This window comes from Accipiter gentilis, chromosome 5, assembly GCF_929443795.1.
Source record: "Accipiter gentilis chromosome 5, bAccGen1.1, whole genome shotgun sequence".
Lineage (NCBI taxonomy): Eukaryota > Metazoa > Chordata > Aves > Accipitriformes > Accipitridae > Astur > Astur gentilis.
Genome location: NC_064884.1, coordinates 23,089,035 through 23,099,821, shown reverse-complemented (window position 1 = coordinate 23,099,821; position 10,787 = coordinate 23,089,035). Strand labels below are relative to the sequence as shown.

At 38.0% G+C, this 10,787-nt stretch overlaps 1 protein-coding gene across 1 annotated transcript in view; it reads right to left on the bottom strand.

Moving 5' to 3' along the window:
- Window positions 1-6,193: 6,193 nt before the first annotated feature.
- The window catches only part of TMEM200A (transmembrane protein 200A), a 57,017-nt gene continuing 52,423 nt past the window's right edge, over window positions 6,194-10,787 (bottom strand). The window contains exon 2 of the mRNA XM_049801490.1: window positions 6,194-9,325. Within this exon, the coding sequence (XP_049657447.1) occupies window positions 7,834-9,309 (1,476 nt within the window). The 5' untranslated portion in view covers window positions 9,310-9,325 and the 3' untranslated portion in view covers window positions 6,194-7,833. The remainder of the gene's footprint in view (window positions 9,326-10,787) is intronic.

Sequence of the window (10,787 nt, the reverse complement as noted above, 5' to 3'; positions counted from 1 at the left end):
TGCTTCCTGTCTGTTAAAATGATAAAGAATTCTCTACAGGTGCAAGATGAGTTTAACTGTATTATGTGATAGTAGCTGATCTTCTCCATACTCGTCATCCACACTTTTTTATCTGAATCCATTGAGACCCTTGAAAAACTAGTGACTGCAATAAGACAGTAATCACAACAAATTGGAGCAACTTTCCTTCGAGGTGCAATAGAACATGCCTAAATTGATAATTATTTCTGAAAAATGCTAAGAAATGCACCTTGGAAAGAGTTACATGAAGTGCTTCTGTATGGTGATCATTTCAAAACTGAACTTACACAGAGAAGCAAGCCACTTCCCAGTGAAGACAGATCAGTGGAAGTAGATATTCAACAGTTGGACTGAAAAATGAAATTTTGTGACTATACTAAGAAAACTATAGAGGTTAATACTGAAATTATTATATTCCCTTAAATCTATTCCATTAAGTCCACATAACAATGTTATATTCTCATCTTGGGTACTCGGTTTTGGCTCACTGCTTTCAGAATTATATTGCACAAATACTTAAGACCTCCAGACAGTCAAGATAAGTAGCTAGAAGGCACAGGAGTATTTTTCCCTGTCATGACTGAATTAAAAAGCAGAAGTATATTGATCACTGCTAACCAAGTGAAATATTGTCTTTACCTTGCATTTTTACCTTTGCCTTGTGGAAAACTGAATTTCCCGGAAAAAAAGACTGTGAACAAATGGTGGTTGTGAGAACTGAGCAGAGATATCCCGAGGCAGAAGAGCCGACAGATGTCTACCACAAACAATCGCTGTAGCAAACACCAACAGGCTTTTGTTAAGCACTGCGTGTGCTGTAGACAAGATGCTCCTAGAAACTCAAGTGCTCATGAGCTGATCCAATTAACTTTAAACAAAAAAGATAAACTACAGTGGGACTCCAAGTAAAGTGTTGATTTCAGCTGAACAAATTTTGATAATTTTCAGAAGAAAAGTAGTTACTGAAATCAGCCAGGCAGGAAGGCTGGTGATTTGTCCTTGAGGTAAGGCAGACCTTTTTTTAAACCAATAGCACACAAATGTGTAACTCGACTGTAGGAAGCTTCCGGAGATAATTCCAGACCCATCTGGATTAATGACAGCATCACCAAAATTGAAATAAAAAAACCCCAAACACATACAAGCAAGGAAAAATAGTGGGGAAGTGTATGTAACGGAGCAGACAGTGAGTGTGGGAACACACCGCAAAGCGTGAAGTGTCATGTTCAGCCACCCTTTAACTCATTTTCAAATTAAACAAACCCACCAAAACCACTAAAAGTGACAGGTTCGTTCCAGATTAAGCCTATATACTAAGTGAGTACTTTGCCTCATTTTTCAGCTAGGTTAACCATATTAAAAACAGAGGAAAGGTAAGGTGACTAGTAGGAAAAAAAGTCTGGAAATGGGAGATAGAGAAGCGTGGAAAATGGAAGAAAGAAAGTGTGAAAATGAAGCTGTGTAAATCCTCACCTATGAGAAAGCTAAATTTAAGCCCTGAATGCTCTCACGGTGTGGGGGCACATAATCTCCATTACAGTAGCCTGAAAAAATTGGCACGTGTAACACATCATAGCAAGGAATTTCAATACATCTACTGAGTTGACAGAGAGAGGGAAGGCAATGTGTATTAAAAGTAGTAATCCTTTAAACCTTATTTATGAAATGGCAGAAGGAAGGAAACGAGGAGTTATCTGTCCACTTGCAAACTTGTCAGTAAGATCTGGGTAGTATGGAAGGCTTCAGAAAAAAAAAATTTCAAGGCACTAAAGACAAGAATGAAAATGGAAAACAGGGTGAGATGCTGAGTAGATGTGCCAAAGACAGATCATACTACACTAAACTGATATGTCTTTTTAAAATAATAATTTTCTAGACAACATATGCAGTAGATCTTATCTGCTCTGACTTCAGCAAAGCATTTCATACAGTAGCACACGTTAAATTATTAGCTAAGCCGGAGAAGAGAATTAGGAGGAAAAATACGCTGAGTATTAACCATCAAATGTGAAAGCGACAAGTTGAGCTGGTAGGGAATGTGTAAGGCTTCAGAGAGGTAATTAGTGGAGTTTTTCAAGGATCTGACATGGAACTAATCTTTCCAAATGGCATCTATGATCAGATTTAAGAAAAATGTACATTTGGGCTGATGCAATTCTCAGAAGTCACTAAGGGTGTGGCTAAAAGCAGTCTTTTCCAGGTTGAAAGTGTTCCTTTGAAACAAATCACCAGGTTGGCCTTGTGTACCACACTTCAGTTCATGTCAAAGAGCAATCTTACTACTCCTATTGGGCTGCACTGACTGCCCGTATAGCCTGAGTGGGTAAGTATTATCAATATGAAAGAGATCAGAAGGAAAACTGAATTGTCTTAATGGGCTGGAATGAAATGGAATTTAATATTAAAAGTGAAAAAACATGTAATCAGAGGCCAAAATAAATACAGTATTGCCTACAAAGGAGGAACCTATTCTGAGAACAAAAAGATCTAAGTGCTAAACCAGTTGTACAGTGAATCACAGGATAACTCTGAGCAACTAGAGTGATTAATTGCTTCAAAATATGAAAAACAAACACCCAGAAACATCAATACATTTACAATAGATATCAGGTTATTCCTGGTACATTTTTTTAATAGGAGAGCAGTTGGCTGTTGCAATGAAATTAAAGTGCCGATAAGAATTTCCAGCTGATAAGGGAAATGTATTTATTGGCAAGTCATAATTAATCTGCAGTAGTTTTCAAAACCAATATTATTAGACCGAAGGGCTTAGTGGGATTCAGAAATGGATTAGATGTTTCTGTGAATGCCATCCTGAATAATTACACTAGCTGGAATAAAAACTGATAAGGGACAACAATGGTTTTATGATTCTTCCTATGGAAAATTCACAGTGATTGTAAATTACTCTCCTCTAAAGCATTATCTACCTGAATTAGGACCAAGACAACAGATTAGACACACAACTTTTTGTTTAATACAGTAGGTTCTTATATTTCAATTTCAACAAACTAGTCTAAAATAAAAGTATTGTAACTATCAGATTTCCATTCTTTACAAGGCTCAGGGTTGTAATTCTGGTAACTGTCAGACAAGTAATACCATTAAAAACTGGGCTTTACAGAATGAGTAAAATACTCCAGTGAGGTTAATTTGAAATATTGAGTCCTAGAATACAAAACAATTCAACATCACCATACATAGAACATTGATGAAAGAGCTAATAAATGTGATCTGAAAGTTAAACATGTGATAGGTGTGATAACTGCAATTAATTTGCCCCTGAGTTTAATTTGTAAAGGTTTAAACAAAGGGCATGAACTTGCCCTTGAGTAGCTAAATTGTACTAATTGGAGCACTCCTACATTTTAATAGACCATTTATTCCATTTGCATTCTCATATATACATGCACACAGTCTTGCTAAAAGATTTCCCCTTGCTCATCATAATGCCATATTTGGCAGGAAAATTAACAAAAAAAGGTAGTGCTGGGAAGATGAAGGCAGAAGTTCCTGGAAGGGTCAGAAAAAGACTCACAGAAAGAATAAACTTAGGAGCGTTAAGACTAAAGCTATCCAGGAACTCTACAAGCTGCCTGAAAAGCTTTTCAGAGAGAAAACTGCTGCTGTAGCCTAAAACTATTTCCCAAATTTCACTCAGCAGAAACTAAAGGACTAGTAATGCTCTGTTTTAAGGATAAGTAAAATCAGCTCTAGGTCTGAGAAAGGCACTCTGATACGGTTGCAAAAAAACTATTTAGCTGTCTAATATATGAAGTGGGACAGATGTAGATGCCTACCTCCAAAACTGGCAGCTTTGAAAATTCTGCTCAGTTACAATATTAAATTTCACTTCCTTTCAAACCCGGACTGGTGGTGCCAGCTCGCCTTTCCATCCTTTATACAGCCCAAGCTTTAGAGCAGCCATCAGGATGCATAACACCACGTCAACATCCTGCTGCTGCTGAGAAAACCCATGCCTTCCCATCCACCAAGCCCTGCGCAACTGAGCAGCTGGAGCATTTGCCAGTCCCTCCGGCTGAACTCCGCGCCGCTTTGCCTGGAAGGGTCAGGTTCATTGGTCACAGGCAGAGTAAACGGGGCTTCCTGGGGGAGCAGTTAAAATATCAACCTGGCAAGAATCCAGTCCCTGTTTCAATGATTTTATCCAGTGACCATTACGTGTAAAATGTAGAAGCAATCCTGGAAGAGACAATGTAACCCAGCATTTCTCCTCTGTCACAGCAGAGCCATTCTCTTTATTTCCTGATGAAACTTGCCCAGTAAATGAGTGGAGTGAAGCAGCTTTGCCCAAGAGGGAGGGACAGAACATCAGTCTAATCGATAGGCGGTGATTAAGATCCTTACCTGAGAGGTAGAAAATGTATTTTTTTAAATAGTCTTAGGCAGAGGAAGGAGCAAACTTATTGCTTGCACGATCTAAATTCTTTCTTTCTGGAGTTACTACATCCAAAGGATGCAGTACCATAATATTTCCTCTGGCTAGACACGAGGTTTAGGTTTTTATTCCATGAGAAGGCTTGTGGTGTAGTTATACAATTATTTTCTCTGAAGAGCAATTCATTGTGGGCTGCACACAGTATTGATAACAGAAATGGAATTAAAAAAAAAAAAAAAGTCTGTGAACAGGATCAACAACAGATTGAATATATTTATGCCCTAAAGATGCAATTCAAGACATGCTCTTGTCTTCACCAGTTCCTTGTCTGCCAACTGTACATGGCTCCCGTTTTGGCCACTGTAAGGTTCCTAACTCTTCCCACATATTGCAAAGCATACAGACATCTTTGCCCTACTGCAGTTTCTGACTTCTATATGTGAAGACTAGTGCTCAGGCCTTTTGAACATCTACAAGTCTTCCTAACTTGAGCTTGAGTTGGAACTACCAAAGGAGTATGGAAGGATGCAAGGTCCTACATTACCCTTGAGGGAGGGGATCCTTCCCTTCTGTAAGGCACTGGTGAGGCCACACCTGGAGTGCTGGGTCCAGTTCTGCGCTCCTCAGTGCAAGAGAGACATGGAAATACTGGAGGCAGTCCTGTGAAGGGCCACAACGGTGGTGGACTGGAGCATCTCTCCTATGATAAATGGCTGAGAGAGCTGGGACTGTTTAACCTAGAGAAGGCTCAGGTGGATCTTATTGATGTGTATAAATACCTGAAGGGAGGGTGCAAAAAAGAAGGAACCAGGCTCTGAAAAGAGGCCAGTGCCCAATGGCAGGACCAGAGGCAATGGGCACAAACTGAAACACAGGAGGTCCTGCCTGAACATCAGGTAACACTCTTTTACTGTGAGGGTGACCAAGTGCTGGCACAGGCTGCCCAGCGAGGTTGTGGAGTCTCCGTCCTTGGAGATATTCAGAAGCTGGCTGGACTCGGTCCTGGGCAACTGGCTCTAGGTGTCCCTGCTCGAGCAGGGGGGTTGGACCAAAGGACCTCTGGAGGTCCCTTTCCACCTCAACCGTCCCGTGATTATCTGAATGAAATATTCCATTTAGGGGTAATTCAGGAATATTTTTGTAGTTGGTCTGTCAACCACATTGTTTCTTTCTATGGTGCTATTTTGATTTCTTGCTTTAAGTCAGTAGCTTTACCTTGGTCTCCCAAGTGGGTAAATTTTTGCAAAGTGAGTACATTTTTCAGTACCAGGTATCTATGTTAAAATTAAAAGCTCATGCCCTGCTATACTTAGAAAAGGACCACTATTCCCACATATGATGGTACCCAAAAAAAGTCTTTTAAGCTATGATTTAATGTAGCTATTAAGGAAATAAAAGCTTACACCGTTCATGTCTTTAATAGTTTTTTCCATTTTTATAAGAATACTTACTGCCAAACTAAAAAGAACAGGATGTTCTTTTTATACAAAATTTCCTTATATCAAAACCACTTTGAATACATTTCACATTACATGGAAGAAAAAATATTCAGCCTTTACATGTGTAGGGATGTCGCTGAAATCAATTTGTCACAGCGAAATACCCAGTGGCAAGCTAATATTAATATATTAAGCGCAACTTTATATACAAAGTTATGATACCTAATTATACTTTGATATGGAAGATTTGAGATCATAAAGAAAAACAGATCTTACAATGGATATACGTAGATAGACATTTTATTTTATTTCAAAAAATAGCAAATGTCTTAAGAACACAAACCAGAAAGTTATTAAAAGCTTCATAGCAAAATATTTAGCCAACTCTGTTACAATATATAGGCTTGAGGTTCTAACAGTTAACACTATGCCTCAATTCACTGAGCAAGTAATGCTCCTGATACATAAACATCGCGCAGTTGAAATATGGAGCTGAATATTAAAAAAAAAAAAGCGGGTATTTTTATCTTTGATCTTTCATAATCAAAGTAATTGAAGAACAATGACATCTGAACAGGTTTGATTCTTTTTGGGAAAAACCATTAAAAATAATTCCTGAGTAATTAGGTTAAGTGAATATATCAAAACCGACCAATTAAGACCAACATCCTGTTAGATGAGCCTTGCAGCTTGAAGTGACATTCTCTAGCGTGGCTGTCATGGCAGGATCATGGCCTAAATACCTCAATGAAATATGTGAAAACCTGCTGGTATGCACATTCAAATTCTCATTTTCTTTAGCAATAGCCTACAACTGTCAACTGTGAAGCTTGCTTTGCTAAGAAAAACATTGTTTTAAATGTCACTTCCTTTTGCAAAATCTTGTAATGCAAACTGCCACAGCTAAGCCTCCACTGAACCATCACACCAATAATTACGTGAAATATATAAATCAAAATTTAGGCAAGGGGCTTTCATACTATGTTAGTATACATATTGTATTGTATGCTTTGTATCAGTATTTTGAACACAGAGATCTAGTTATTTAGCTTCTTGCTATTGTAATGAGAGGCAATATATTCATTTTCCATTATTCTCCTCAGATGCATGTCACAATATCATCTTATTATACACCATGTTTCTAAAATCCTGTTGGCATTCATCATGTTCCTAAGATTTTAATTGAATCTGTGTATTTTCATTTTAAAACTGCTGCCAATCAAAGTGGTTTAGAGAACTAATCCCAGAAGAATTTTCAGATTTCTTACTTTATATATGTTTTCCTAGAATTACAGGATTAAATAACAATGGATGTAGAAAGATTATTGTACAAAGCGTAGTTAATAATTCACAACACTGGTATTCAACTTGACCAATTACAATGAATTCACAAAAATGGTTTTAATTATACCCACTCTTTTCTATCCACCCACCCCAATATGTAAACGAGTTCCTCACAATGACAATGGCAAGACATCAGTTACCGAGATGTACTGTATGTGAAAGACAACACCTAGGATAAAGGCCTGGATTTGACAATTCCAGTATGTGCTCCTGCTCACTTCCCATTCTAGACCACAAGCACCATTTTTAGACTCTTGCAGTCATTAAATAAACAGAACTCACAGGTAAATGGAGCTTTTTTCCTAATGTAGGCTTCTGGACTCAAATTGATAAAAAGTAACATGCTTAAACGGAACAAAAGAAGTAATGACTTGGGAAAAATTGGAATCAGTCATACCAAAACTCTGAGCAATGATAATGTACAGTATTGCAGCTGTATGTTACTAAGACAAAAAACTCTCGGCATTACAAAGATGAAGATCTCTGTTCACACAAGCCAATTTTAATGGGCTATTAAGCGTTTGGTTAAAAACAGGCTTGTACTAGTCTCACTGAAAAGGAAACACTTGTCAAAATGTTGGGGTTTTTTTAAAAATACCATATGACATCTTCTAAATTGCAATTTAAATATTAAAATCTTGTTTCAGAAGTTCCTCGCTTCAGGTTGTTACTCAAAAACTCATCATGTTCAAAACTCAAATTATTATGAGATCTTGATATCATAAGAAGCTTTTCCTTATTAGTAAAGTCTTTCTTGACTGCTGCTTGTGGCACAAGTAACCTATCCATTGGGTCCTCTTTGTTTTCTAGTTTCATATACCCTTTACTGTTGCTCCGATCCAGTCTAGGCCAGCTGGGGTGTTTCCTTTGTTCAGTTTGGACAGTGAGTGTAGACGGACCCCTGTCCAAGTCCAGAGACTTTGAATGTGAAGACAGAAGATGCAAAGATGTGTTGGACCCAAACTGTTTCCTGGCAGTGCCAGGGGATAAAAGCTTTCCTGTGCTTGGTCCTAGAGTCATAGAAGATTTGAACTGATCAGATGGAGTGTCCACAAATGAATTGTGTCGCGGCAGCATGGTAGCAGTCGGTCTGTAGGATTCATTAGTATCAGTTAGTGGAATGGCCAGAGAATCCATTGACAGATTTCTAGACGGACTCCTAGTGATCTCCGAGTCCTCAGTTATGTTGTCTATACTGGGCTCATCAATAACACAGTTATTCAGTTTAATTACTGGCAGCGTGAAAGCACTAATGGAAGATGATACAATGGATTTTGTTTCACACTTCAAAGAGCTAGTGGTTTTGTCATCTGAAGCCTTGCTGGAGTGAGGGTAAAGTCCAAAGAGTGAACCAGATTGCTCAGTCAGCAGAGGTGGCAGGAGGCTACCAGCGGTCCTATCTTCATTTAGGGTAATCTCATCTTCTTCAGCAGAACTATCCATTCTAAAATTACTCTTGAAGCCAGAGAAAGGCGCAACTGTGTTCGCAGCCAGCCGCGATGCACACGAGCTCCCGCTGTGCCTGAGTTCTCCTTCCCCCAACAAGCCAGTGAAGGCACCACTCAGCTGCTTTTGTTCCTTAATCCTCAGGGTGTGGATGTCTATTACAGTGGAGTATATGTCTCTCATGTGTATGATTTTTGTTTCCTTGTCACGGTTTTCATGCAGAATGGCATTTGCACAAATAAAAATAAAGATTCCAATGCCCATAGTAAAAGGGCCCAGCATTTTCATCTTATCTGAGTGCACATGCTGTTCAAAGAAACGAAGTAAAATGCTTCCTTGGCTTCTCAGGACCTGGGTTTCATTTACAGATAGGTTATCTTCAGATCCTAAAAGCTGTTCCTTTTGGGGCCAGTATCCAAGGATGGCCATTGCAATTCCAAAGAACGCGATAAGCACTCCCAAAACAAGGAAGAATCCCGATGGAGAATAGAGACGGATTTTGCCCCTGACAATTACTACATCTGCCCTGGGCCGGCGTCTAACTGGTTTCTTCTCCTCAGAAGCTGGTGCTGTGGCAAGATTTACATGTTGCTGAGATCTGGCAGAGTCTTGCCTTTTTAAGGCAGCCAGTCCTGTTATGACTCCTCCAGTTGCTATCATAGTTCTATATTGTGTCCTGGAAAAACAAACAAACAAACAAACAAACAAACAAAAAAGAGCAGAAATATTGAGGCAAGCAAAGATTGTGTCTGCAAATATAAATAGCACTTTGGTATTCTGTAGGTATTTCTTGGTAATCAAAATATTCATGACTTTAAAAAAGCTACTATATCTTAATCCAGTTATGACAGAGTAGCAGTTTTGAGATTCACATAGCATCTTAAAAACATTTTTGATAAGTCTTTTATCACTGTAAACATAGGTAATAAATCTTCCATCAGTGATACAGACAGTAGCAGAAAGCTAGTGCTCTTAGTGGTGATATATCAGGATTAAAGATGAAAATATTCAGAAGTCTTACTAGATGATTTATCTCTGGACTGGTCTGCAGCAAAGTCACTAATGTATTATTACCTTGTATGCGTTTTAGATAATTTTAGTGCTTTAGCTAGTAGTTCTTTTAAAAACTTCTATGACACACAATGACTATGAATACATCTTTCCTTATAGATTTCAGCATATATTAATACATATTTATTCCATCATTTAAAGAAGCTTTTAAGCCTATTCAGATCACCCAAGTCTCAACTACAGAATAATTTTTGCCTTTCCTAATAAAGCTGATCCTCTTTTATGCATATCTAGATCTTTTTTCTCCCCTTCTTGGTTCCTCATTTACCAGATAAGAAATCTTCATAAATTTCAAGTTCATCAATTCAAAGCTTTATCATTTTATGAGGAATTTTTTTCATTTTAGACTTACTTTCATACCTGGCTGTCTATTACATGAGAAACATTAAGCAGCACGGGTTTAAAAAGAGAAAGCCATGTTTGATAGTTTTTTATGAGTAAAAGTAACAAATAAAACAACACAGTTCAGGATAATTGTATTTTATTTTACAATCCACCTTATAATAAGACTCAAAAATAGTTTCTGGGCTTAATTAATGAATATTAGAATGTATACCAGATAATATTATGGAGTAAAATTAAGATGCTCTAAGCCAGGTATGAAAAAATTATGTTCTCCTTGGTGGCCTTACTAGGCTCAGAGATAAAGAAAGACTGACAGTCTGTTGCAGAGGAAAGGGCTCCATGTCAAAGCTGGGGATGGTTTCACATGCAGACAAAGCTAAGTTGGACTGGGTGAATACTGTGAGAAGCTGAAAAGCAGAGGCAAAGCAAACTGGTGACTGCTTGCAATTTACAGGCAGTAATTCTCATCAGATCTCTTAAAATATTTATTTTAAAAAAAAAATCTTAGCAGTGCACTCATAAAAAAAAATATTAGATCCACCATGGTATGAGAAACAGACTCTATATTTGGACACTATCATAGCTTTCCACCACCACAAGCAGGTGTCACATAAGTATATCTACAAAAGAAATCGGTCCAACCCACCAATTATGAATTCGATTTTGAAATTAATAGGGAATTTGAGATAGGTGGTCAAGTGGAAGGACTAACTCAGAAAAAA